Genomic DNA, 27,499 nt, shown 5'->3' with positions numbered 1-27,499 from the left:
GACTTTGTGCTTTCCCCTCACCCCCAGGTCTATCAGGGCCTGGGGTAGGGGGGAACGTGCGAAGTCTCCTCCCACCCTGCCCCCATCCTCCAAGGGGCACACGGTGCTGGTGGGGGGAGGAGACTTCACACGCTTCCCCGTCCCTAGGCCCTGATTGGCCTGGGGGCGGGTGAGAGGGTTGCCAGGGTTCTACCGGATACTCCAGTTTGTGCACCCTCGGTCCAGTAAAAAATTCCAGAAAATACTGGACATGTACAATGTCCGGTATTTTCTTTTTTTCTGGCTGGGCACCAGACGGAAGCCTGGCAGGGGCGGGGGGTGTAGCTGGGACGCAACCACATGATCCCAGCGCCAATCATGGCCCCGCCTCCCAGCTGGGAGCCTGTGGTTGTGTGCAGAAGTCGGGCGGGGGGAGTGGCTGGGAGTCCCAGCCACTTGCCCCGACCCTGCCAGGCTTCTGCATGCAACTAGAGGGAGTCCCAGGCTGGGAGGCAGGGCTGCAATTGGCGCTGGGAGCCTCTGGTTGCATGCAGAATCCGGGCGGGAGGAGTGGCGGGAGGCGGGGCGTGGTCGGCTCTGGGAGCCCTCAGCTGATTGCATCTGAGGAGTGATGCCTTGGGGAGGAGGAGAAGCCCTGTCCCTGCTCCTGAGCACTGTTCAAGCGCGTTCTAGAGCCGTAGTCCAGGAGAGAAACTCACAGGTGCTTTGTTGTTGCGTTTAGGAGCCTTCCAGGGGTTCTAAGCCAAAACTGACTGGGGTGGAATTTCTGCTTCTTCCCACAGGGACACCCACAGACCTGGCTATGGGGGAGTCACCTTCCTACCCATGGTCGCCTGCCCCCACCGCCATTGTGTTGCCCCAGCGTCTGCCTCTGTCTGCTTTGGGTAGCAGGTGGCTGCTTTGCAGAGCAGGCTCTGCTGCCTCCCCCTTTGTTCCCAGCTTGGTGGCTCCTGGTAGCAGCCACACAGGATATGTGTTTGGTTTTTTTTTTTTGGCTTGACAAATTTTTAGCCCATGTATTTGGTATTTTTTGGGAGACCATCTGGCAACCCTAGCAGGGGGAGCAACAGGGCATCTGTGGGTTGGATAAACCCACTTGGTGGACTGGATCCGGTTTGCGGAGGCCCTTTTGCCCACCCTGACGTAAAGTCACCATGTAATTTTGTATACTTTTACCCTCTAGTATAGTACAATACAGGATAAAAGCACACGAAAGAACAGATTTCATGGAGGAGAACAGATTTCATGGTCCATGATACATTTTTCATAACCGAGAATTTGGTAGGGCCCTATTTACCGGACACTTCAGAAAAGAGGTAGTGTATATCTACAAAAGTATTATTTTTAAAGAAGCAAAAAGCGTCCCATAAATACTTCACTGAGTCATAGATAAACATTGTATACAATAGAGTATGTTTACCTGCAACACATATATCCAATTAGAGGTGCACAGTGCTTTGCTTTGTTTTATTACGTTAAAATTGGTTGCAAATCTGATTGTAAATCAATACTTAGAGCATAAGGAAAGGACTGTTGCTGTACAACAACTTGGAAAAACATACGAAGATTATCAGATTGTAAATTATTTTTAACCACAATTGGAGAAACTATTAGATTGCACAATGAGAAAAAAATCACCCAAAGAAGCATTTCCTAAACATGCTGTTTAATCTTCCTATTTTTAAATTAATAAAATATTTACATATAAATTGACCCTCTCTAGTCTGGTCCAGCAACATCCATGCTCTAGCATGATTTTAGTTAGCTGGACATCCACTTATTATGAGTGTGGCTAAGTTTCCCACAGTCCCACAAAGTTTGTTTACAGCCACCAGTCCTGGCTCTGTGATCTATGCAGTTACTTAGCTCTAATTTAACCCAAAATGTCTTCTAAAGCCCAGTAAGCAGTGGAAATGTTGGCAGTGCTGCTAGATAATATTGACCTCCTCTGGTTCAGCAAATTCTCTGGTTCAACACTGGTCAGGTTCCAAGGGTGCTGGATTAGAGAGGTTCAACTGTAGTAGAAAACTTAAACGTGACAAAAAATTGATACAAAATCATCTACATTATGTACCCTACCAGGTCGGTATGGCTTTCTCTTTCTCTTTTTGACTCCATCAGCTCCTTCTGTCACCTTAGTGTCATCATCCACAGTTTCTCGTTCTGGGCTGGAGTCTGATTTTCCATCACAGTCCATAAGATCACCTTCTGGAGAAAAGACAGAATTATAAACTAACCTAAAAATTAAACTTAAAAGGAGGAGAAAAATGCTTTCATTTAGCCTATATAGAGTCAAAAACATTGAAGGGAGTTAGATTTTCCCTCTAATAACAGGAGAATGCAGACATCTGTAGTGGCAAAATGTTCCATCTACATGAATCTTTAATTCTTATAGCTTTATTCTATTGAATTTCTTATACTTTCCTCATCACTGTAATACCTGAGGGCTCTGAAGTACTGCATTAAGCGATGTGACTAACATGACTCACATACAGTTTGTTTCCTCTCTCATATTCGTCTCTAAGGGGAAATTACAAGTGCAGTGGAGTGTTTTATTTAGGTAGGGTTTAATTTTGGGTTGTTTTCGTGTGTGTGTTTGTTTAATGTACAGACTGCACTCTGTTCCTGTAGAGAAGGCAGGTGAAAAAAGCAAGCCTGGAACTTGCTTTGGAAGGTGGTGAGGTTTTATGATGGTCCTCAGATTTATAAGAGGTCTTTCCACAGTTTTGGGCCTGCTCCTGAGAAAGCTCTGTCTTCTGTCCTGCAGAGACAAACTTTACTGTAATGTCAGAAAGTTTCACCGAGTGAGAAAAGCAAAGTTGTCATTCAAAATTCTCATGCCGGAGCTTTAGGCAATTTTTTAGATATCTTTGTCCCAGGCCACTGAATACAGGCAGTCCCCGGGTTACATCAATCTGACTTACGTCGAATCCCTAGTTACAAACGGGGGGGCGCAGCTAGTGCGGGGTGCCTCCCCCACTGTCGCCGCCTCCGGCAGCGCGGGGGGCGCTTCCCCCCAGCAGACCAGGGAGACACGGAGCGGCTCTTCTCGCCGCGGAGGACGTGGGTCTGCTGGGGGGGAAAAAGACACCAGCCAAAAGGGGGCACCCCAGAGCGGAAAAATTAATTTCCTAGGGAACAGCAGGAGCAGCAGGCAGTGAGACCCATTGTGTTACAGTCCCCACCTTGGGAGCAACAGCTCTTTCCCTCTTCAGCACTAGAGCTGCAAGTATCTTGTTAGCGTCACGTGAAATTAACAAGTCCCTTCCAGCCTGGCAGAGGTGAAGCTGAAAAATTACCCAGTGGTGTGGGTGGGCAAGAATGGGGAGGAGCAGGACAGAAAGGAAGAGGGGATAAGCCCCAACCCCACACCCTGGCTGGAGCGGAGCAGGGTAAGCCCCGAGGGGATGGGTCTGGTTGCAAAGTGGGTGAGTGGACAATGAGGACCCACCTGTGGCTAAACTCCTGTTCCCAACACAGAATTTTTCTTTAAAATTAATCCTGTGGATAAATTCACACACACACTTCACAGGAAGGGATTTCCATTTTCTGCTCAGCAGAATACACCAACAGCTTTGATTGTATCAATATTTTACTGTGCTCTCCAATGACTATTGATTACACTTAATACCCATTTCACTGAACCATCTGTAGCAAATTCTATTTGGAACAGTAATATGCACTGAATAAACTTTTTTTAGTTATAAAAAACAAAGATTCTGACTATTAAATGAATAACTGGGATCTTTCAGGCACCCCAACAGGAAGATTTGGATATAGCATGAAACACTGAAGTTTATGATCAATTTTTAATTAAAATATCAACCAAAAAAACCTTCATATCAAAACTGTATGTGTTTTTCTTAGAATAAGGAAGTTGTATGAGAATCAGGGTCTTTTCCACCTAACTCCAGCTCCCCGTCCCTCCCCAAAATATGTACCAGTTCCGACTTACATACGAATTCAACTTAAGAACAAACCTACAGTCCCTATCTTGTACGTAACCCGGGGACTGCCTGTACTTCAAAGATAATAACAGAAACTTTGAACTCACTAAAGCCAGTCTAGACAGCAGAGGTCAAATCTGATGTGCATGTGGTTGCCCATGCTGCTGAGAACAATGGAGTACACCTGCAGTCATTCAGTGTTAGTTATTCTAAAAAGAGTGTCAATAAATGATGACCAATATCGCCCCCCCCCCCAGATCTTCATGTATTCTGTGCATCATACAGGTCTTGACATTTAAAAATATTTTTTTAACTGTAAGACATTGGGAATCAGGGTCTCGATTGCTTTTCTTTCCTGGGGCATTTAAGAATCTGGGAAGTTGTTGCAGAACCTGGAGAAGTCATTCTCTAGTGAAACATTCTTTTCAAGGTGATGGACTTTCAGGTCTTTTATCCTGAATGTGGGGAGCATTAGTAAAGACTTAGTCGACAAAGATGCAATGTGGTCAAGGGTGAATGCTAAATGTATCTCTGTGAAGTGAGCAAAATGTACTTAGTTTTTTATTTATCAACCATTATTGTAAAGGGTGGGGAAAGTAAATGTGCACGAGCTGGTTACCTTTAATAATTTTGCAAGGTTGCTTTAATACATATGCACAACATTATCTTTAAACACACATACACTGAAAAAAATTTTTTTTTAATAAATGCACCTCTGGGCAGTCTATTTACACTGCTGAGTATTGAAGGCTGAGATTCTTTCATGATTTCTAGCAACCATATGCCTTACCGCCAAAGGCTGCACTCCTGACCAGACCTTTTAACTGGATAATACTCCTTCTGAAGTCTATGAGCTCTACTTTTGGACTGTCCAGGAATGTCTCTACTGAATAACACTGAGTCATTTATTTCCTTTACAGAATGAACAAGCCCTCTCAGCAAAACTTCTAGCCCCAAAAAGGATCCAAGTTTTCTTGGCTACCCAAAAGATCCTCTGTGCAATACATTCCCAGTGCTCTCTTTGTCCAAGGGTTTCCTAGTTTCTTTCAAAGCACAAATCTATTAAATATTAACCAAAGAGCCATTCTGAGGCTTTTAACATGCCTCAAGCCAGGCCATTTTTCAAATCCATTGAAACATTTTATCATAGTCACTTAAAGAAAAAATATAGCTAAGGGAATGAGAACTGAAATCAAAAGTTAGATCCCTGTTCCACTGCCATTAAAAATAAACATACCATAAAAATATACATTTCTTCTAGCCATTACAATTAAAGATACGCCAATCAAACAACTGTCATGCTACTTATATCAACAACTTAACACGAGACCATACTACGGTTAAATCACTCTGTTATTTCAAGAACTCTCTGTAGCTACAAGAAAGCCTCTTATGACATTTAATCTGATTAACAGCAAAGACGATGTTGCATAAACAGAAAGCACTTCAGACTGTGGTGAGTTGGGATGTCTGCATTCCACTTGTAATAGACACTTATGTAATTTATTTCCTGACTTTCACACCTGCATTTAGTAAGCCTTTCCTCAGGTTTCAGATTAACGTGAAAGTCCACACTACATTTATCAGTATATACACTGGAATCCACTTAAGACAGATACAGATTGACTATGCAATCCATTTTTTAATCCAATTTCTGCCTTGTTTGGGATATGGAGTCAAGCATCAGGTTATTTAGCCAGAGAAGTAAACGAATGTATTGCTTCAGACTGGGGACAACTTCTCTGTCAGAAATGGCAATTCCATGCTTTTCCCAGAGCTTCTTTGAATCTAGAGAGAACCATAGGGCGGAAGAGACCTCAGGAGGTCATTGAGTCTAACCCCCTGCCCAAAGCAGGACCAATCATCAGATTTCTTTTGGCCCAACAGAAATGAGTTAACTCTCAAGAAATTCATCTACCTCTCAGTGCTTTTTTATGCCATATTTGAAAGAGCCCAGCAAGTCTGGATGTCTCTTTGTTAAGCACTGGTCCTATAACTTTTTAACAGTATTTGTGCTGGGTCTGAGAGTCTCAGAATGCACAGTGCACAAAATTTTCAGATGTAGTGCTGGTGCTCCATGGAAGAGCAGCCAGACCTTGTGTGCTGCCCCTGCTGTTAGCCTTAAAGATATGGTTTCTGTATTGGATACATGATACACGAACTAAAATAACAGAAAGGTCCATCTCCTTGACATGGACAGCTATGACCACCAAAGATTATGTTTTGCAGAGCTAGTCCATCTTAACCATTTAGTACTAGAGTGAAATAGAAGCACCTTTATGAGTAGTAAGCAATACTGACCATTACCTCTACTGTCATCCATCTCTCCATCTCTCGAATGCTCTGACTGGATATCTGGTGGTGTCTGTAGCACAGCTACACTGTTCTGATTTATAATCTTCAATTTAAGCTTTGGTTTTGTCCGTTTTCTTCTTGGTACTGTAACAGTGAGGCTCTGTAACTGAGACATCCCCAATTCTGTCAAACAGACTCCATCTTGGGTATATGTCTTCGGTGGGTCTATACAAATTACATGAATATAAAACTTTTTATACTTTAACTCATAAATCTCAGATGAATTATTTAAACACTTCTTTAAAGAGTTAACCATTCACATGCATGTCAAAGTGTGATAGATTACAAGCACTAGAACTTGAAGGATTATTGGTATAAATAATACAGAGGTACCTGACATTATCTTATAAATTAGAGACAAAGCTTTATAATTTACTGTGCAATGTCAAATACAATAGTACAACATGACACACTGCAAGAACTCATTGAAAAGAATGTTTACATTACAGCAACTGTCATCTTCAAAAGTACTCAGAGCTGTACTCTTAACTGACACAGTCATATAACTAGACAAGTCTCATATTTTTGGTCTCCCGACTCTCTGCCCACCTTAAGCTTAGGCCAGGCCGCTGCCCAGGGGAGGGTCAGAAAAGGGGGGTGGCCCAGGCAGCCCTTTCCCAGAATCCTGGGAGGCTTGGACTCGCCCTCCTCCCCCATCCTTCTGCTCAGGGTGGGGATTTCATATGATCTCCCAAATGCCAAGCACTCCCTGGCTGCTAAGCCCTACTGAGCCTGCAAAAATGTGGTGAGCCCTTCTCTGGGGGCTGCAGGGCACCCCATGTTACCTATCTAACAAACTGCCTATCTAGATGCTTACGTGGTCCTCAAGCACTTTAGTATTGGAATGTCTCATAATTGTTAACAGATTTTATCCTCACAAAACCCTCGCAAGGTAGGGAAAAATTATCCTCACTTTTCAGAAGGGGAGCTAATGGACGGGGGTAAATTAAGTTATTTTCCAAGGTCACATACGACGTCTGCAGGTGAGGTCTAGTCTGCAGTAAAAAGTTAGGTAGACACAGTTACATTCTTGTGGGGGTGAAAAATCCATACTGCATAACAATGTAATTAAGTTGATCTAAACCTTGTGCAGACAGTGCTAGGTACCTGGAAAAATTCTTCTGTTGACTTAGCTACCAGTTATCAGGGAAGTGGATAATTACACCAATGGAAGAACCCCTTCTGTCACTACAGATAATGTCTATACCAGGATAAGGCGTCTAAGACCCACAGCTTGCCTGGATCCAGCCTGTGAGGCTTGGGGCTCCCCCTGCACCGAGACCTCCTCCCATGTGGCTGGGCTGCCAGCACTGGCTCCCCACTGTGTAGGAGAGGTTGGGGAGGAGGAGCCGCAAGCCTCATAGGCTGGAGTGGGTCAGGACAGGGCCGGATCCAAGCCACAGGCTCTGCCTGGTCGAATGAGGAAGCAACTCGCTGCACTGCCATTCCCCCTCCCTACCAGCTGGGGAAATGCCAGCACAGTGAACTGCTTGCTTGGAGGCTTTCCCTCTGTTGCTCCCATTAGCTGAAACTGCAGCCAATGTGAGCAATAGGGGGCTGTGCCTGGGAAGCAGGAGGAGGCATGAAGTCACTTGTGTCCCTAGGGAGCTGTGCAGGTAAGCACCCTCCCAAATTACCCTCACTCTGCTCCTGCACCCTCCCTCCCTCCCTCCCACCCCCAGCCTGCCCCTGCATCTCATCTCCTGCTCAGACCCCGCACTCCCAGCCTTCTCCTGCATCCTACATTCCACCCAGCTCCCACACCCACAGTCTGCTCCTGAACCCTACCTCCTGCCTAGATTCCCTTCTCTCAGCCCCCTCCTGCTCAGACCCTGCACACCACCTTCAGCTCACTCCAGCACCCCTGCCTCCTGCACACTGAACCTCTCATTTTTGGCCCCACCCCAGAGCAACCGGGATCCACAAAATCTACTAAGTCCCCAGAAGAGTTAATCTGGTTTGGAGGAAGACCTGAACCTCAGTCCTCCCCCCGTCGTTCCCATGAGGCTAGAATATGAGGGGAGTGAGGTGCGTCAGTTGGGGGCTACATCAGTGAAGGTTGGGTGTTTGTTTGTTTGGGTTTTCTTTATTTGTTTCTCACTTTGTATCTGGCCCCTGACTCAAAAGGTTCCCACCCTGGTCTACATGGCAGCATTTGTGCCACTATAACATTTCAAGCGTAGACAAACTCTCAGCCAGGAATTGAACCCAGGTTTCTTGAGACCCATTAGACTGCCTCTCTCCAGTGATGTGACAAGGCTATTGAGGTCTGGTGAGAATCATGTGCTGACAGCCGTTTCTTCTCAGTGTAGGCAGGGATTCTTGATTCTTACTCATTTCTTCTAGTAATTAGCAGAGTTCAAGTTTGGCAACCTTCACTCAAGGATAGCACACAAGCAATTAGCACAATAATGGTTTTCACCAGTGAGGCAACTGGCTGGATAACAACGCTTATGGATTTTTCAATATCAGTAACATTCATGCCTTTTAAACAAATGAACAAAATATGTATTCTTGCACATCGTCCCAAAAAGGTAAATCTACAGGTGGTTTGTGCACATACCCATTCTCTAGTGAAGAAGTAACCCAAATATTTACAGCTACATTTTTATGTATTGCATCATACAACAATTTTGTTATACTGTAATTATTTTTAAACACAGTAAATTTCTTATAATAGGTGCTGACTTCTGCCATATGTCAGGACAACATTAAATATGATGGGACTTAAATGAGGCCTTTGAATGCTACTAGATACAAATAACAGTAACTGCTGTGACATTTGCCCAGCTCCAAAAGCAGTGCCACTGCTAGCATCAGCACTCGAGTAAGGGTAGCAGGTACCCTCCCTCCTACAATACCTTTTCTGTGACTCCCCCAAACTCCTTTTTGGGTCATGATCTCTACAATTACAAAAATGTGAAATTTCAGATTTAAATAGCTAAAATAATAAAATTTGGGATTTTAAAATCCCTATGACTGAAATTGACCAAAATGGACTAGGAATCTGGAAGGGCCCTACTCAGAAGATTCAAGTTAAGCACATGCTTAAATTTTGCAGGGTCAGTGCCTAATTTAAGATCATTGTAACAAACTGGGTGTGTCAAATAATAGTTGATAAAGATAAGGGAGTAACAATAGACATTCTCCTAAGATAAAAGATTTTTAGTGGGTGCATCTATGATAAAAATAATAAAGAAAACAATTTCTACATTCCAAATAAAAATTATTCTAGATTATCAAAAGTTTGAGCATTTGTTAAAAATTACCTAGTTCTTTTACTTTTGAAACAATCTGAGCTGCAATTGATGGGTCACAGCAGTCTGAGGAAGGTACTGAAAAATAAAATGAAGTGAATTACAATAAAATTAAATAACTCATTTATTGGGATAGTGTAGATATGATTTAAGGTGACAATATCAACTATTTTTCTCGTAAACTTGTAAAAATATAAACTTGTAAAATGTTCTTATAAACTTATAAAAATCTCCCTTTTATATTATTCTCAACAATTGTCTAGAATCTTAAAAATAAAATGATTATGTTGCTTGCTTTCCCAATGTCATTGAAAAGCAAAAGCAATGTTAAGAAGCAACTCTGGAGTCACCTGGAGCACTTAGATGTCCCAGGCCCAAGTATGGTATGGACACTACAATGGTTGTGGTCTCCTACAATGGGCAGGGGAGAGTACATTGGATTTTTTAGATCATCAAGCAGTTGACTGATGACAGCAAGGTTTTGCCAACCTGACCATGGATTATGGCAGGACTGGAAGGGATCACAGAGTTGCGATTCCTTTCCTTCCAAAAAATTCCCAGAGGACCACACCAGATCATTCATTGCCTCCAAGGACTCCCACACGTGGGATTTCAGAAGGTTTAATCTATCAACCTTATTGTACAATGTATACGCGAGGCTATTGTGAGAGAAAGTGAGGTTCTAGTCTAAGGGTATCTGAATACAAAGAACATGCAGCTCTAGGTTTCTGGTAAACTCAGATGGAGCAGTTAGACTGTTTTCCAAGATAGGAACATGGATAAAAGTCAAATGGCAGAAAGTCAATCTGGAAGTGATGCTAGAAAGTTGAAGGAAACAGCTACATAATGGCTACGTCTAGATTACATCCCTTTTTCGTAAAAGGGATGCAAATTAGACGTATCTCAATTGCTAATGAAGCGGGATTTAAATCTCCCCCACTTCATTAGCATAAAAATGGCTGCCGCTTTTTTTCGGCACGGAGCTTTGCTGGAAAAAAGCGCCAGTCTAGACATGGATCTTTCGGAAAATAAAGCCTTTTCCAAAAGATCCCTTATCCCTCTTGGGGTATCTCTACATTCACACAATTATGAAACTTGGGATAAGGGATCTTTCGGAAAAGGCTTTATTTTCTGAAAGATCGGCATCTAGACTGGCGCTTTTTTCCGGCAAAGCTCCGTGCCGAAAAAAAAGCAGCAGCCATTTTTATGCTAATGAAGCGGGGGAGATTTAAATCCTCGCTTCATTAGCAATTGCGATACGTCTAATTTGCATCCCTTTTGTGAAAAAGGGATGCAATCTAGACGTAGCCAATGAGTATAGCAGGGATGCCAACTGCTCTTGTGATTGGTTTAGATTGTCAGCAATACAAAGGATTGAAAAGCACTATGGAGGTGTAGAACAACAAATAAGGAGAGCCACAGTTATGGGAGACTATTTTGGTAGTTAAAAGTACTTTTCTCCATATGATTTTAATATAATGATTATGACCACTTCTTTCTTGTTATCTAGGCCTCTGTAACATTTCAGTCTGGAGGTCATATGGGGCAACCATAGAAGGCCCTACAGAAGGAATAGTTGGACAATATAGCAGCCTCTATTCCTTTTGGCACCTAGCTATATGGGAAACTATCTCTACATACACACAATTATGAAACTTGAAGTCAGCTTATATGCTTATATATAAGTAGCTGAAATGGCAGCTTCTTGTTTTAATATTATCATCAAACTACAGAATAGATTAATAAAAAGGAAAAGACTACAGAAAATAACTCTCACAGAAAACAAAAAAAAATTAAGAGTAGTGAAAGTTTGGCCTGAACACTGACAGAGTCCCTAAAAATATAGCAGAACAACACACTTACGCAACACAACTTTATTTTGTGTGTCATTTACACAAACTGCAGTTATATTATACCAGAATTACAGATCATCAGAGAATGCAACATGGTACAAATCACAAAAAAGTAATATACATAAGAGTCAGAAATGAACAGGAAAAAAGAAGAAAAGATACATTTGAAGATGAAATTTGGGAAGAGGTGTTGAAATGATGAGGTACAGGGAAAATTGCAGGAGGAAAGACATTTAGCTCCAGTAAGACAACAGGAAAGGACAGAAGCAGAGAGATGCTACTGAATGGAATGGAAAGGTCAGAGTCAGACTTCACATATGAGCTCAACTGATACTTTCCATAGAGTGTTTTAAAATGGGAACCGAAGTAAACAGGAAGCCAATAGAGGTGATTTAGGATATGGTGATTTGATATGCTTCACTGATAAGCAAGACAGCAGGCATTCTGCAGTATGGAGACCTGGGGCTTGTTGAGATCAAACAGGAAAGAAGTGCAATAGTCAAGTAGTTAATTATGGCAAAGGTGAAATTTCTAGAGATGAAGTCAAGGAAGTTACACAAACAAATTATGTTTTGACAGTGGCAATAGACAGATTTACAGATAACTGAGATAAGAAGATTAATATACTCAACAGAGAGAAAAGGCAGATCTGAACTGCGGGGAGAGACAGAAATGGAATTGTGTTCAAGGATATTCTTCTTGCCAAAGGGAAGAACTGTAGTAAGCTTAACCAAAATCATACATTTATTTGGATAAAACAGATAAAGAAGGTATTTAAGGAGGAGTCTTTAAAAAGTGGTGAAGGATACACAGAGTTGAGTATCAGTGTAAAAAAGGTAATTAAGATCAGAGTACATATGAGTGAGAGACAGAGCAGTTAGGCTATGTCTACGTTTTGTTACCAAAATTGACGCTGCTTTAATAAAAGTGCCTTAATTAAACCACTGTTGCAAGTACACACAATGTTTCTTGTGTCGGCAGAGTGCAGCCACATGATCAACTTTTGCATTGACAGAGGGTACGTCCACACTGCATGCTTATTTTGAAATAACATATTCCAGAAGAATTATTCCAAAACAGCTTATTTCAAATAAGCACATCTGCACTGCAGGGAAGCCTCAAAATTAGTCCAAGGCAGGTTTCCCTAATGTAGACATGCTACCTCAATTTAGAGACCCAGAAGGCACTGGGGAGGAATAACTTAGAATGGCCCTGCTGAGGGGCTATTTTGAAATAGGCGTTATTCCTTGTAGACGGGACGATTATAGATTTCGGAACGATCTGTCCGTTATTTCGAAATTATTTAGAAATACAGGCAGTCCCCGACTTACGTCGGATCCGCACTTACGAACGGGGCTTTTCTCGCCCCGGAGCTCACGGGCGGCGGGTCGCCACCCGTGTCCTCCGGGGCGAGAAAAGCTTCTCCCAGTCTCCCTAGTCTGCTGGGGGGGGGGGGTCCAGCAAAGCCGCTGGACCCCCCCAGCAGACCAGGGAGACAGGAGCAAAGCCGCACAGGCGGCATCCCGCCGCCTGTGCGGCTTTGCTCGGGGGCAAAGGAGCAAAGCCACACGGACGGCGGGGTCCCTCCGCCTGTGCGGCTTTGCTCGGGTCTCCCTGGTGCGCCCCTCCCCCCCCCGCAGACCAGGCTTTTGTTGCGGGACAGCTCGGGTAGAGCAGCTGGGGTGCTGCCGGGTTGGTCCTGTGGGAACCTACGGGGCAGCGCCCCAGCTGTTCTGTCCCAGGCTCCAGATTCAGCAGCTGTTGAAACTGATCAGGCTGATTCCAGGAAGCTGGGGGCAGAGCAACTCTGCCTCCGGCTTCCTGTAGTCAGCCCCTTGTCAGTTTCAGTGGCAGCAGCTGAATTCTGGAGCCAGTTCCGACTTACATACAAATTCAACTTAAGAACAAACCTATAATCCCTATCTTGTATGTAACCCGGGGACTGCCTGTCATGGAATGGCTGTGTAGATGCTCACATTGTTATTTTGAAAAGACGCTTGTTATCTTGAAGTAACTGTGCAGTATAGATGCACCCACAAAGAATTGTGCACTGTGGATAGCAACTTGCTGCTTGGGAAAGGTTTGCAATGTCTCATGGGACAGGTACAGCAACATATGATACAGGTTTCTCAATTCCACTGGGCACTTACTGGATTAACCAACCACTTTTCAAATCAAGTGGGCAGGGGGGAGGGAGGGAGTGGAAACAGGGAGCTTGAGTGTGTGTAGGAGAAACAAACAAGAGTGTGTTTTAGGGGAGAGTGAGTTGATCAGCATGTTGCCTCTAAGCTCAGACAGCTACCAGAAGCAAATTCTCATGCAGAAGAGGCGAACACCCCTGCACATGAGCTGGGCCTCCCTGCTGGCTCTGCAAAGAACAGCAATCTTTCACAGACACACACATCCACCATTGCCTGTGTGTTCCTTCTGCAGGAGAGAGCAGTGGCATTCCTTTAATGATTTGGGGTTTCCTGCTGTGAGCTGCATACTTGGCTGTTAGAATTTCTGGGAACTTTGAAAGAAGAGGAGTGCATGCATGCAAGGCAACTGAATTCAAAACAGTGAACAGAGTAGTCACAATGGGAATTGGAGGGTACTGTGGGAGACCAATTATGGTGACATAATGAACGGCAGCATCTACACTGATGCTCTGTCAGGTTTAAACCCCAATAGAGGAAGTATTTCTTCTCACAATGGACAGTCAACCCGTGGAACTCCTTGCTGGAGAATGTTATGAAGACCAGAACTTTTGTGAAGACCAAAGCCTCGGAAGAGAGAGTGGAGAACCACAGAACAAGCATAGGTGAAGCTGAGGGGCAAAGCTAGGAGGGGGGAGCTCAGCTGATGGGAGGCAGAACTGAGGGACTATGGACTAGGGAATGAACTGAGAGGGGAGCTGAATTGATGGAATGGGAGCTGGACTGAAAGGAGGCAGAATGAATTGCTGGAGTGGGGATGAGCACATGTTGGGGTGGGAATTCCTTCAGCAGAGACCAAAATTACTTTCCCAACAAACTTGAATCATAGAATCATAGAACACTAGAACTGGAAGGGACCTTGAGAAGTCATCGAGTCCAGTCCCCTGCCCTCATGGCAGGACCAAGTTGGTCTAGACCATTCCTGACAGATGTCTATCTAAAATGCTCTTAAATATCTCCAGAGATTGAGATTCCACAACCTCCCTAGGCAACTTATTTCAGTGTTTAACCACCCTGACAGTTAGGAAGTTTTTCCTAATGTCCAACCTAAACCTCCTTTGCTGCAGTTTAAGCCCATTGCTTCTTGTCCTATTCTCAGAGGCCAAGGAGAACAATTTGTCTCCCTCCTTCTTGTGACACCCTTTTAGATACTTGAAAACTGCTATCATGTTCCCTCTCAATCTTCTCCTCTCCTTCTCCTAAATAAGCCCAATTATTTCAAAGTCTTCCCTCATAGCTCATGTCTTTTAGACCTTTAATCATTCTTGTTGGTCTTCTCTGAACCTTCTCCAATTTCTTCACATCGTTCTTGAAATGTGGTGCCCAGAACTGGACACAATACTCCAACTGAGGCCTAATCAGTGCATCCCTTTCTGCAGTACTCCTTCCTAGACTGTCACCTCCCATTCTGTATGTGTGAAACAGATAGTTCCTTCCTAAGTGGAGTACTTTGCATTTGTCCTTATTACACTTCATCCTATTTACCATAGACCATTTCTCCAGTGTGTCCAGATCATTTTGAATTATGACCCTGTCCTCCAAAGCACTTGCAACACCTCCCAGTTTGGTATCACCTGCCAACTTAATAAACATATTCTCTATGCCAATTTCTAAATTGTTGATGAAGATATTGAACAGAACTGGTCCTAAAACAGTCCCCACTGTGGAAACTCACTTGTTATACCTTTTCAGCAGGATTGTGAACCATTGATAACTACTCTCTGAGTATGGCTATCCAGCCAGTTATGCACCCACCTTATAGTAGCCCCATCTAAGTTGAATTTGCCTAGTTTATTGATAACAAGATCATGAGAGACCATATCAAATGCCTTACTAAAGTCTCGGTATACCACGTCCACTGCTTCTCTCTTATCCACAAGACTTGTTATCCTGACAAAGAAAGCTATCAGATATGTTTGACATGATTTGTTCTTGATAAATCCATGCTGGCTATTACCTATCACCTTATTTTCTTCCAGATATTTGCAGATGAATTCTTTAATTACTTGCTCAAGTTAAAATGAATGGTCTGTAGTTTCCTGGGTTGTTCTCATTTCCCTTTTTATAGACAGGCACTATATTTGCCCCTTTTCCAGTCTTCTGGAATCTCTCCTGTCTTCCATGATTTTTCAGAAATGATAGCTGAAGGCTCAGAAACCTCCTCTATCAGCTCCTTGAGTATTCTAGGATGCATTTCATCAGGCCCTGGTGACTTGAAAGATTAAATTCTGACAATACTGTCTCACTTGCTCTCACACACAGGGATGAGCAGGGGAAGGAGTTCAAAAATCAAATGACAGACAACTTCCCCCCCCCTTATTAATTTTTTATTCGTGATTTTTGGAACTGTCTCTTGATTTTTGGGGATTGGACTCATGACTTTTGATCTCTTAAGGGAGTCTGACTCATGATTTTTCATCTCTTCAGGTAGGCAGTACTGTAACAGGGAGGAGCACAGCTGTAGCTGTCAAATGATTTTGATGCTTCTCCTGCAGAGGAGTTCTTTCATGAACTGTTTTCAAGAAGGAATTGGCTACAAAGTTCTGGGGGCAGAAGTAGTGGCTTTAGTGGTGTGTGATAATCTAAGATAGGGGAAAGGTCACATACACTCTGGATATTGCTACTGTAACCTAAAAAGGCCTGAAAGTGTTGAGCTAAGGAAGGTTTGCCCTGTCTGGAACTGGAAGCTAATATTCCTGCACAAATATCTTTTAGGAATCTGTTTCATCCTCTCAACACCTTGATTTGAAATAGATCTCAGACTCAAATGTGTTAATGGATATTTTCCCAATCTACATTCAATAAGTTGTTCATATTTCCACTTTCTACCAAATAACTCAACCTTTGACAATCTGCTAAATCTTTCCTGATGCTGTAGTGGTGTTCTGGCAGTGAGTCACTATGGGGTACTAAAGAACCAAAAAAGTGCCACCAAGGCTTAACGACCAAGTAAAAGAAGCAGTGAGAGATAAAAAGGCATTGTTTAAAAAGTGGAAGTTAAATCCTAGTGAGGAAAACAGAAAGGAACATAAACTTTGTCAAATTTAGTGTAAAAATAGAATAAGAAAAGCCAAAAAGGAGTTTGAAGACCAGCTAAATAAAAAATAGAAAAGTAAGAACAAAATGTTTTTTTAAGTACATCAGAAGCAGGAAACCTCCTAAACAACCAGTGGGGCCCCTGGACAATCGAGATGCCAAAGGAGCACTCAAAGATGATAAGGTCATTTCAGAGAAAATAAATGAATTCCATGCTTTGGTCTTCATGGCTGAGGATGTTAGGGAGATTCCCAAACCTGAGCCGTTCTTTTTAGGTGACAAATCTGAGGAATTGTCCCAGATTGAGGTGTCATTAGAGGAGGCTTTAGAACAAATTGATAAACTTAACAGTAACAAATCACAGGGACCAGATGGCACCCACCCAAGAGTTCTGAAAGAACTCAAATGGGAAATTGCGGAACTATTAACTGTGGTTTGTAACCTATACTTTAAATCAGCTTCTGTACCTAATGACTGGAAGTTAGCTAATGTGACACCAACAACATTTTAAAAGGACTCTAAATGTGATCCTGGCAATTACAGACCAGTAAGTCTAATGTCAATTCTAGGCAAATTAATTTAAACTATAGGAAAGAATAAAATTGTCAGACACATAGATGATCGATGATCATAATATGTTGGGGGAAAGTAAACATGGTTTCTGTAAAGGGAAATCATGCTTTACTAATCTACTAGAGTTCTTTGAGGGGGTCAACAAATTTGACAAGGTTTGTCACCAAAGGTTCTTAAGTAAAGTAAGTTGTCATGGGATAAGAAGGAAGGTCCTCTCATAAATTGGTTAAAAGGCAGGAAACAAAGGGTAGGAATAAATGGACAGTTTTCACAATGGAGAGAGGTAACTAGTGGTGCCCCTCAAGAATCCATACTGGGACCAATCCTATTCAACCTATTTATAAATGACCTGGAGAAAGGGGTAAACAGTGAGGTGGCAAAATTTGCTGATGATACTAAACTGCTCAAGACCAAAGCAGACTGTGAAGAGCTTCAAAAAGATCTCATAAAACTAAGTGACTGAGCAACAAAATGGCAAATGAAACGTAATGTTGGTAAATGTACACCAATGCACATTGTAAAAAAATAATCTGATCTCTCTCTCTCCCTCTCTCGATATATATATATACATATATATATATATATATACACACACACACACTCAAGAGAGAGATCTTGAAGTCACTGTGGATAGTTCTCTGAAAACACCCACTCAATGTGCAGCGGCAGTCAAAAAAGAAAACAAAATGTTAGGAATTATTAAAAAAGGGACAGAGAATAAGAAAGAGAATATCTTATTGCCTTTATATAAAACCATTGTATGCCCACATCTGGAATACTACGTACAGACGTGGTTGCCACATTTAAAAAAAAGATATATTAGCATTGGAAAAGGTTCAGAAAAGGGCAACCATAATGATTAGGAGTTTGGAACAGGTCCCATATGAAGAGAGATTAAAAAAAAGAGATTAAAAAGACTGACTTTTCAGCTTAGAAAAGAGGAGACCAACGGGGGATATGATAGAAGTCTATACAATTATGACTGGTATGGAAAAAGTGAATAAGGAAAAAAGTTATTTACTTGTTCCCATAACTTAAAAAGTAGTGGTCACGGTCACCATATGAAATTAATAGGCAGAAGGTTTAAAACAAACAAAAGGATGCTTTTCTTCACACAGTGCACGGTTGGCCTGTGGAACTCCTTGCCAGAGGAGGTTGTGAAGACCAGGACTTTAAAAGGGTTCAAGAAAGAACTAGATAAATTCATGGAGGCTAGGTCCATCAATGTCTATTAGCCAGGATGGGTAGGAATGATGTCCCTAGCCTCTGCCAGAGGCTGGGAATGGGTGACAGGAGAGGGATTGCTAGAAGATTCCCTGTTCTGTTCACTCCCTCTGGGGCATCTGGTACTGTATCCGGAAGACAGGATACTGGGCTAGAGGACCTTTGGTCTGACACAGTATAGCCGTTCTTATGTTCTAACTAGACTTTAAAAATTGGAAAGCCTCCATTCTGCAGTGGTCCAGAACTTTACCAGCCAGAGCACAGAACCATAAAAAACACTCCCAAATCTATTGTATTGCATTGTGCCCTGCTGCCATTTCATCCATTGGTTTCAAAAGTCCTCTTACCATTTGTTGGTGGTATGTATGGCCTACACATGGTACAGTCAAAACCAATATCAGCTATGTTTTCCACTTCTTCTTCTGTGCTTAAATTCTGACAGATTGCATGCATCCATCTAGAAATTAAGTGGGGGAAGGAGGGAAATACAATTTAAAGGAAATGGCTAACATCTTAGGAGACTCAAATATCAGTATATGGCTTTTGAGGAAAAAAGTAAAGGGATATATTTTCAATTTAAATTTTTTAAGAAGAAACAATGATGATCCAAGTTCTCTATATATTTTTTCCTTTATATGCATTTAAATACTGGATATATTCACTTAGATTATCTATTACACTTAATAAGAAATACTCTATAACTGTATTTATGTTACAGACACTCTTTAGCTTTGCTTTGCCTAATGCTCTATTTTATTCTTATCTATTTATATGATACTCTGCAAAGTACTTACACATTTGTCCTCACAACAATCCTGTGAGGCAACCAAATATTACTTTTACAGATAGAGAACCAAGATACAAAGAAATTTAGTAATTTTCCCAGACTCACACAGGAAATCGGTGGCAAAACTGGGAAATGAATTAACATATTCTAAAAATCCCACTCCAGTTGGCTTCACCACAAGACAACCCTTCCTCCCATCCTTATGATGTTACACTAGTGGGGTAAAATGTGACCCATGAAAATCAATTTCACAAAATGTTACCTATCGCATTGCCTACACTGAAGAATGAGCTCTTCTTCTCTATAATTACGAAAGCAGACTGGGCAGGTAGATAAACTTGCACAAGGAGCACACTGTGTGTAATTGTTTTGCCATTCACATCTTAGACCAGGAGAAGTTGCTCCACAGTGTCTGCACCAAACACACCTGCAAAACACAAACAAGAATGTCTTTATTATCTTGGTTTCAAAGTAACCTTCACACAATACAAAGTATTAACGGAAAATAATGATTTCCGCATTAAATTGCGTATGATTAAATAAAAATTGGTAGGATATTTTTGATCATTATATACCTGCTCTCAAACATTATTTGAATTAAATGAGAAATGAAATTAATCTAATGTTGGAAATATTACAATAATAGTTTTAAATACAGTGAAAAGAAAAAGGGAGAACAGTAAACATTTCTGAAACCAGAACCAAACACACCATTTGCACTTCCAGCCTCCTTTGGGAACTGTCTGCAGTGGGGGATCCAGGCAGTAAGTGTGGTAGCTGATGTCACAGTCATCACAGAGAAGCAGTCTTCCTGGATCTGTAGCTTTCCCGCAGGCTTCACACACTGTGCACTCCAGGCACCTCCAGCCTTTACTGAGCACCACCTTTGTAATCTGTACACAGTAAGGAAAGGTGCAACTTATTCCCAAACAACTGTACAGACTTTAAATGTTATATACATTTATTTCACTACAGCAAACATTGGGCCCGAAGCTGCTATCTGTCCCTTATTTACACAGATGGGTGGGAAGTAGCAGAATGGGGAAGGGACTAGAGTGTAGGTTCTGACACAACTATGTGACAGCGTTCATAGCTCAACATCATGTCAAGGAACATATGCTGCACTGGGATCTATACCCAGTGCAGCTTATTCCCAGTGCAACAGGAGAGTCACAAGCTCTTTCCCAGGCTGCTCATGGGGGAGTGCAACAATACGTTTGCCTGTAGCAAAGCCAAGATGAAACTCATTAAAAAATCCTGTTTCATTCCAAATTCTTTTTGAGGCCTCACACTGGGGTTTTAGTGACTAGAACCAAATCATCTATTTAAAGTTATTTAAATATAATTTAAGAGTATCATCTCAATGCAAAATCAAATTGTAGTCTCATGAAAAATGCATACAACTTTTCATAAAGCACATGTAAAAAGCAAAGTAAAACCCAGTGGTATCTTAACAAATATCCACGTTTTACATAACTGCACTTATATAATGAACATCAGACAGTTTATAGTTTATATGCTGTAGTAAATAGCTTATTATGTGCTTGCTAAGTCATCTCATACCATTCAAATTTAATTTTCTCACATTCTTTCCTAGACTAATGAATCTGAAGTGTATTAATTACTCCAGTTGTTGTCAACTCTGACAGCCAACAGACACATTGAATCAACTAAACTTGATGCCCTACAAATGAAGTTGCACTAAATTTCTTTCTTAAAAACATTCTGTTTGTGTTAAGATTTTAAGATTACATTTCAACATATTATTTTAACCAACTGCTAGATAATAAGTGCTATTTATGGCTGCGGAATTAGAAAAAAGGTTAATTTCTCTTGAGGCAGTGCATACTATAAAATGACATTTAATTAAAGTCTTTCACAAGTTGAATACAAATAATGGTCACATTAGCTGAAGAATATTTAACAAGTTAACAACTCTCCTAATTAAAACAAAACTAGAAGCAATGTAGTGCTATGCAAGTAAAATATGCAAATAGTGTCAAATAATTTTAATAAAGCACTTACCTTAATACTGACACAGTATGGATGGTAACACTGACCACACTGAGAGCATGCAAGCAACCTGCCCTCTGCACCCTGGCCAAAACTCCCACAAACTACACACATATCCTAGAATGACAAAAAGAACAGATGTCAAAGATGTACCAATAGACTAAAATCCCAAACTATGAAGCTGCTTTAAAATAAAACCCCACCCTTATACTGGATAATTCAACTCATAACAAAGATATTAATTCCTTTTTCATTACAACAATCAGAATAATGGTATCCCAACCTGATGTAAAGTGAACTTGTCACTGCTAGAAAATAGTACAACTGTATTATGCATCGAATTTTCTTCCTCATCTTTGTTAAATGAAACATCCATTGTAGTGACCTACAAAAGACAACACCATATTAAAATATTTTCATAGCCTAAAATACATACTTTTCACTCCTCCTAGAACTGAACAAGGAGTACAGTATTTTCAGAATACAAAATACACAGACTATTGTAAACTGTAAAAAAAAAAATGCTGTTTCAAGATTCGTACTTCTGTGTATTCATCAGGAAACTATGCAAATGTTTAAGACAAAAATATCACCAGTAAAATCCACATTTGCCAGAAATTACACACTTATGGCCAAACTGCATCTTTTTTCTCTTTTAATCATGCATCCTGTCTCCTTTCATGGTTAGGAAAAGTAAAGCAGAGAGGTCAAATGTTTTGGCAGCAGTCTTCCCCCTATTTCTAAACAGCATTCTGTGCATTTTGGGATTCACAGGGGGAATTGAGAAGCCAGAACAGTTTGAGAGAAATGTGCTTTGTGCTAAATGGAAATTTATCTGAATATTCTAAATTTGCTCTTTTTCTTGCTCATTAATAAATATAAATTTAATGGCACATTTCATTATTTAAGGTTTAGTATATACCTGCAACTGGAGAACAATGATACTGAAGCAATTTATTCTATATTACCTATCTATTTTTTGTACTTGATTTAGATAAGTGCTCCATTTGTAGTAAAGATATGATGGATAGAAATTAAGGTTGTGCAGCTGTTCCCATTCATGAGTTTCTATAGAGTTTTATAATGTGACTGTGAAAATTAGCTCCTGGTTGAAAACTTTGCATAGACATTTAGACCACAGCCTACAAGCAAATCCCCCTGCTCTGAAACAGATACAAAAACATCAATTTAAACATCCAGATTATATGAAGGCAACACACACAGCTCCCAGTCAGATATGAGGACTTTTAAAATGTGGTTTTACGCATCTGTAACACAATGTTTTCATTTTATTAAACAACTGTTCCATACTTTAACTGCAACACAAAGTTATCATTTCATTGAAATATTTTCAAATAACCCGAGCCAGACTTTGGAAAGCTATATGTTATGCATAAAATGGTTCGCCACAAAATTCAGTAAGAATTTTAAAAATGTTATATTACTTTGTAATTGCATATAATTACACCATTGTGTATCTTTATGCTGATTCAGTAATTAGATACAATTGATTAAATAAATAATGATAAAATATCCTTGGCTTATTTTGGAAGTGTCTTAACAAAACTTCATTACAAGATTATGTCTGGGAAACAAACCCAGAAAAGCAGAATAATTCACTGTTTTCTGATTTAAAATTTAACACACAAACTAGTTACCCTTCTGTGCCATATGAGAGCAGCATATAGGAAAGAAAAAAGACAACTAACATTTGACAAATACATAAACGTTATAATGGATTTCTCAAATGCACATACATGAACAATAATTTCTAACTTTTTTTTTTTATGTTCAATCATATTTGGTAAAACACTAAAAAGAATGCTTGAATTACCAAATTTATTCTATTAGAGGTTTTAAAAAAAATATAGAGAAGAAGGGAAAAACTGTGATATTCCAATTCTTTTTTCACTTGAATGAAGGGGGTCTTTTGGTAGGTTCCTTTGGGTACGTCTAGACTACATGCCTCTGTCGCCAGAGGCATGTAGATTAGGCTACCAGACATAGGAAAATGAAGCGGCGATTTAAATAATCGCCGCTTCATTTAAATTTACATGACTGCCGCGCTGAGCCGACAAACAGCTGACCAGCTGTTTGTCGGCTCAGCGCGATAGTCTGGACGCGCGGGTGTCGACATCAAAGGTAATTGTCGACCACCCAGGTAAACCTCATCCCAGGAGGCATACCTGGGTGGCCGACAAATACCTTTGATGTCGACACCCGCGCGTCCAGACTATCGCGCTGAGCCGACAAACAGCTGGTCAGCTGTTTGTCGGCTCAGCGCGGCAGTCATGTAAATTTAAATGAAGCGGCGATTATTTAAATCGCCGTTTCATTTTCCTATGTCTGGTAGCCTAATCTACATGCCTCTGGTGACAGAGGCATGTAGTCTAGACATACCCTTTGATTAGGAGTAGCTCTATTTCAACCTGGTATTAATGAACTAGGTGCTTATTTCCCCTGCTTCTTGGTTGAACAAAATCATCATGATTTTTCAAAACTGATGTGTAAATATGATCAATTAAACTGTTTTGATTTTAAGGAAATCTCCTTATGTATTATGTTCTACTAATTTAGTTTGTTTACAGCCACCAGAGCTGGCTCTGAGTGTTCTGTTCTGTTATTTAGCTCAAATTTACCCTTAAACCTCTTCTAAGAGACCAGTAATGAGTGGAACTGTTGGTAACGCTGCAAGACAATACTGACATCTCATGGTTTGGAAAACTCAATTGGGACCCAAAGATGGAAAGCCTTCTATGGACAGCTCCTCATCAGAGACTCCCAAAACCTTGGATTATCCTCTGGAGGTTATTATAGAGAGTCAAGAGAAGGTGATACAATCCTTGCTTTTCCCATTTCTACAGTGCCCAGTGGAAGTGGAAAAAGTTATTTGGGCCCTCAACAGTGTCCTTTTAAAAGGGAATGTAGCTAGTTTAAAATTGTTCTGGATCAATGGATGAATAACTCTACAGTTATTCCCTATTTGTAACTGTAAGTATATAATTACATTTAATGAAAACTAGATTGTTATCAAAACTATTTCTCAAAGCTTATTTTGTTTAGACATAAAATTTCTCGTAAAAAAAGCTGGATAAATGAAATTATACACCAAATTACATATACTATCAAAAAGATAGTTCTTACCCCTGGAGTGACAACAGCCCCAATTCCATTCTTTAGTTTTGATCTACCTCTGCCACCTCTTCCTGAAAGACCTGCACCACGTGGTCTCCGCTTCCCTGGAAATCCTGATCCACGGCCCTAGTAGAATAAAAGAGCAATTTAAATGCAATCCAGATCTCTTTCAGCACAGGGACACTTCCTTGTAACTATATAAATAAGAGCAGTGTTTTCAAGTGGAAATAGGCAACTATATCATCCTTATTAAATTACTGCATAAATTGTAGTAGAATATCTTTAACTTCAGATTAAAATATTTTCCTCTGTCTGTGATCTTCACAGACTTTAAACTGTAACACTTTAAACCTGTAACACTAATTTTTACTACAGGCACAACCAGTAATACAGAAATACATTTTCTCCATCTTGCCTCCTGCTAAACATTTTGACTGTTGCATGGGTACTTTACCAGTTCTAAAGCAGCTACGCTTCTTTGCTGTAAATAGTCACACAGACATTAAAAGTTCTTAGGGCTTTATCCTGCCCTCACAGGTCAATGACTAAACTCCCACAGATTCAATGGGAACAAGATCAAGACTTTAATTTTTATTAAACAATTATTTATAATACTAAAATAATAATTTTCTTTGTAGTACTGATACTTAGTGCAAGGTGTTTTATTCTTTTTTTCCCCCACCCTTGTTTAAGCTGCAGATGCTTAGTCTGAATTCTGGGTTCATATTCTTTAACTGATGAGGTGAATTCAAATTCAGTGAACTAGAGAAAAGAGGGGGAGTAAATTTCATATTTTTTCAATGTTAATTACCTGAAATTATTATTGTGAATTAATTTGGCTTTCATGAATAAAAGATTTATTTCACACTGAACTGGAAAAACAAATCAAAACACAAAGGAACTCACTCATCACACCCAAAAGAGGAAAATTTTATTATTGACTATGTTTCTATGGAATTGTGGTTGACATTTTTCAGACCAGATTCAGATTACATGTACTTTAGGTCTTTTTTTCTTTATCAATGAGAGTTAAGGTACATGTTCAACACAGCAGATTTTCTGTTGTGCTTTTTTACTATATGGTAAATAATGTTTGTCTTTGTTTTAAACACATTTTAAGAAATTTAAGTTAATAGCTACTTGAACTTAGTTTTGCTGTCCATAAAACATTTACAAGTCTATCTGAATGCTTGCTTAAAATTATTTTAAGATGCCAAAAATTCAAAGACAAAACAATTCACTCAATGAAATATGGTACTATCATTAACGTCAATGGAAGATGCTCTAGATCTATGTGTACAGTCTCCATTGATATTAATACGAATCCCATAGATTGAAGGTAACATTACGGCCTCTATATGGCCAATAGTAGTTTCAGATATACCATCCCCTATTTTTATAGAAGTATGTGGTAACAATTTTTGAGAGGTAGAATCCAAATATCCATTAGTAACAATACTATGCGAACTATAATTTAAAGTAACTCTGCACTTTTCCCACTTTCAGGCTATGCAATCATACAGCAATTTAGATATAAGAATGAAGAAGGAGATATTGCTTGTCAAAATTTAATTTCTCTCTCTTTCTAGATAGAGTGTAAAATATATATGCACTGTAAAGATCGACTTTCTTTAGAAATAAAATGCTCGGACATTCCGCGTTTTAGACGAGACATCAGTATTTTTAATTTCACAAGACTTGCAATGTAACAGAAATAGCACAATATATTAATGTTTATGCTGGACATTATGCTGCAAATTAAAGTTTCAAGCAGCAATAGCTAAGCTAATATCAAATTAAAATAAAGCAAATTAGCATGACAGTTAAAGTGAGATGAAAATAAATCAGTGGAAATCAAAAGTGACTTATTTATGGTTTTATATTTTTCATTAATTTTTCTCTCTTTTTAGTGTAGTAGTAAATCCACAGCAGGCTTGTCTACACAGAGCAGCAACGCACACTTGGAGAGGGGGACATGTAGATTTTGCTAGTGTGCACTAAAAATTATTTAGCCTGCTTTAACGTGGTGCTGTTTGAAACAGCATTATGCTAAAAGCGCATTAGGGAATTTTCAGTGCATACCAGCAGGGCCTATGTGGACCAAGTAATGCACATTAGTGTGCTTTAGAAATCATTCCCTAAAGTGTACACTTGCTGCTCTGTATAGACAAGCCCTCAGTTTCCGTAGATGGTAGATATTAATGGGGCAATAGCCTCGCTCCTTCCAAGACAGTCAAAAAGTTGTGTTTAAACATGTGTCACTGTGAATGCCTTTTGCAATATGTCTCCACAGAAACATACTTTGCCAACAGCCCAGAGCTCAGTCCTTTTCAGTTTGGCTCTCCTTACTGCCAGCAGTCTTCAGGACACACGCTCTCTCTCCCTTAAGTAACTCCTTTGATAACTATTTAACAGCAATAGCCTTCACTCCACTTCACCCCGACCAAAAAAAAAAGTTATTACAATGGTATTATTAATTATTTTGTCCTATTAAATTCAAAATTTATGCAATGCCACAACATTCTGTGTTATGTTCTGGTAAGTTTATATTTTTTAATTGAAAAAGCTCTAGACTTCAATGGTTTTCTTAAAAAGCCAAAGTTAACAGTATTAAAATGGAAGATTAATTCAGTTGAGCTATACACAGTTTTTATTGGTAGCCTCTATAGCAGAAAGATAGCAATGGATACATGAATATAAATACAAATTATTTACCACTTTGATGCTCCAAATGGCACTGCCAGGAAGCTGTCTGGATTTAAAAATGTCCCGACCTTCTGAAATGTCTGGGGACCAGGAAGGTGGGCTCACTGTATTATTGGTACTCCAAGCCCCCTAGGATACGGCAGGTGAGAAAATAGATGTATAAAACTCAGCAACATAAAAATAAAGAAATTAAAAAAATAAAGCAAGCAACCAAAAGTTTCTGGAAAGCAAAGCACATGCAGGCATAGGCACTCTCTCCCAAATTTACTTAGCTGCTAACCTAGTTCATATAGGGAAAATTTCAACCCTTTACTGATTTACGCAGAGTATTTCAACCCTCAATAAGGTTAAAAGGTCTGCGAAATGACTTAAAAAATAAACCTACAAAGTGAAAATGTGAGAAAAGAGGGTTGAC

At 40.2% G+C, this 27,499-nt stretch overlaps 1 protein-coding gene across 15 annotated transcripts in view; it reads right to left on the bottom strand.

Moving 5' to 3' along the window:
- Positions 1–27,499, bottom strand: part of KMT2C (lysine methyltransferase 2C) — a 354,350-nt gene that overhangs the window by 87,031 nt on the left and 239,820 nt on the right. For 9 of the 15 annotated variants that reach the window (XM_075922783.1, XM_075922788.1, XM_075922785.1 and 6 more), the window contains 10 exons: positions 27,094–27,213; positions 24,388–24,504; positions 21,527–21,628; positions 21,256–21,360; positions 19,942–20,123; positions 19,493–19,657; positions 18,791–18,900; positions 9,572–9,637; positions 6,249–6,467; positions 2,080–2,208 (listed from right to left, as the gene is read on the bottom strand). In XM_075922783.1, the coding sequence (XP_075778898.1) occupies positions 2,080–2,208; positions 6,249–6,467; positions 9,572–9,637; positions 18,791–18,900; positions 19,493–19,657; positions 19,942–20,123; positions 21,256–21,360; positions 21,527–21,628; positions 24,388–24,504; positions 27,094–27,213 (1,315 nt within the window). The remainder of the gene's footprint in view (positions 1–2,079; positions 2,209–6,248; positions 6,468–9,571; positions 9,638–18,790; positions 18,901–19,492; positions 19,658–19,941; positions 20,124–21,255; positions 21,361–21,526; positions 21,629–24,387; positions 24,505–27,093; positions 27,214–27,499) is intronic. The other 6 variants (XM_075922786.1, XM_075922797.1, XM_075922796.1 and 3 more) reach the window with 3 other exon arrangements.

This window comes from Pelodiscus sinensis, chromosome 2 (assembly GCF_049634645.1).
Source record: "Pelodiscus sinensis isolate JC-2024 chromosome 2, ASM4963464v1, whole genome shotgun sequence".
NCBI lineage: Eukaryota > Metazoa > Chordata > Testudines > Trionychidae > Pelodiscus > Pelodiscus sinensis.
This window is presented reverse-complemented; position numbering and strand designations above follow the sequence as displayed.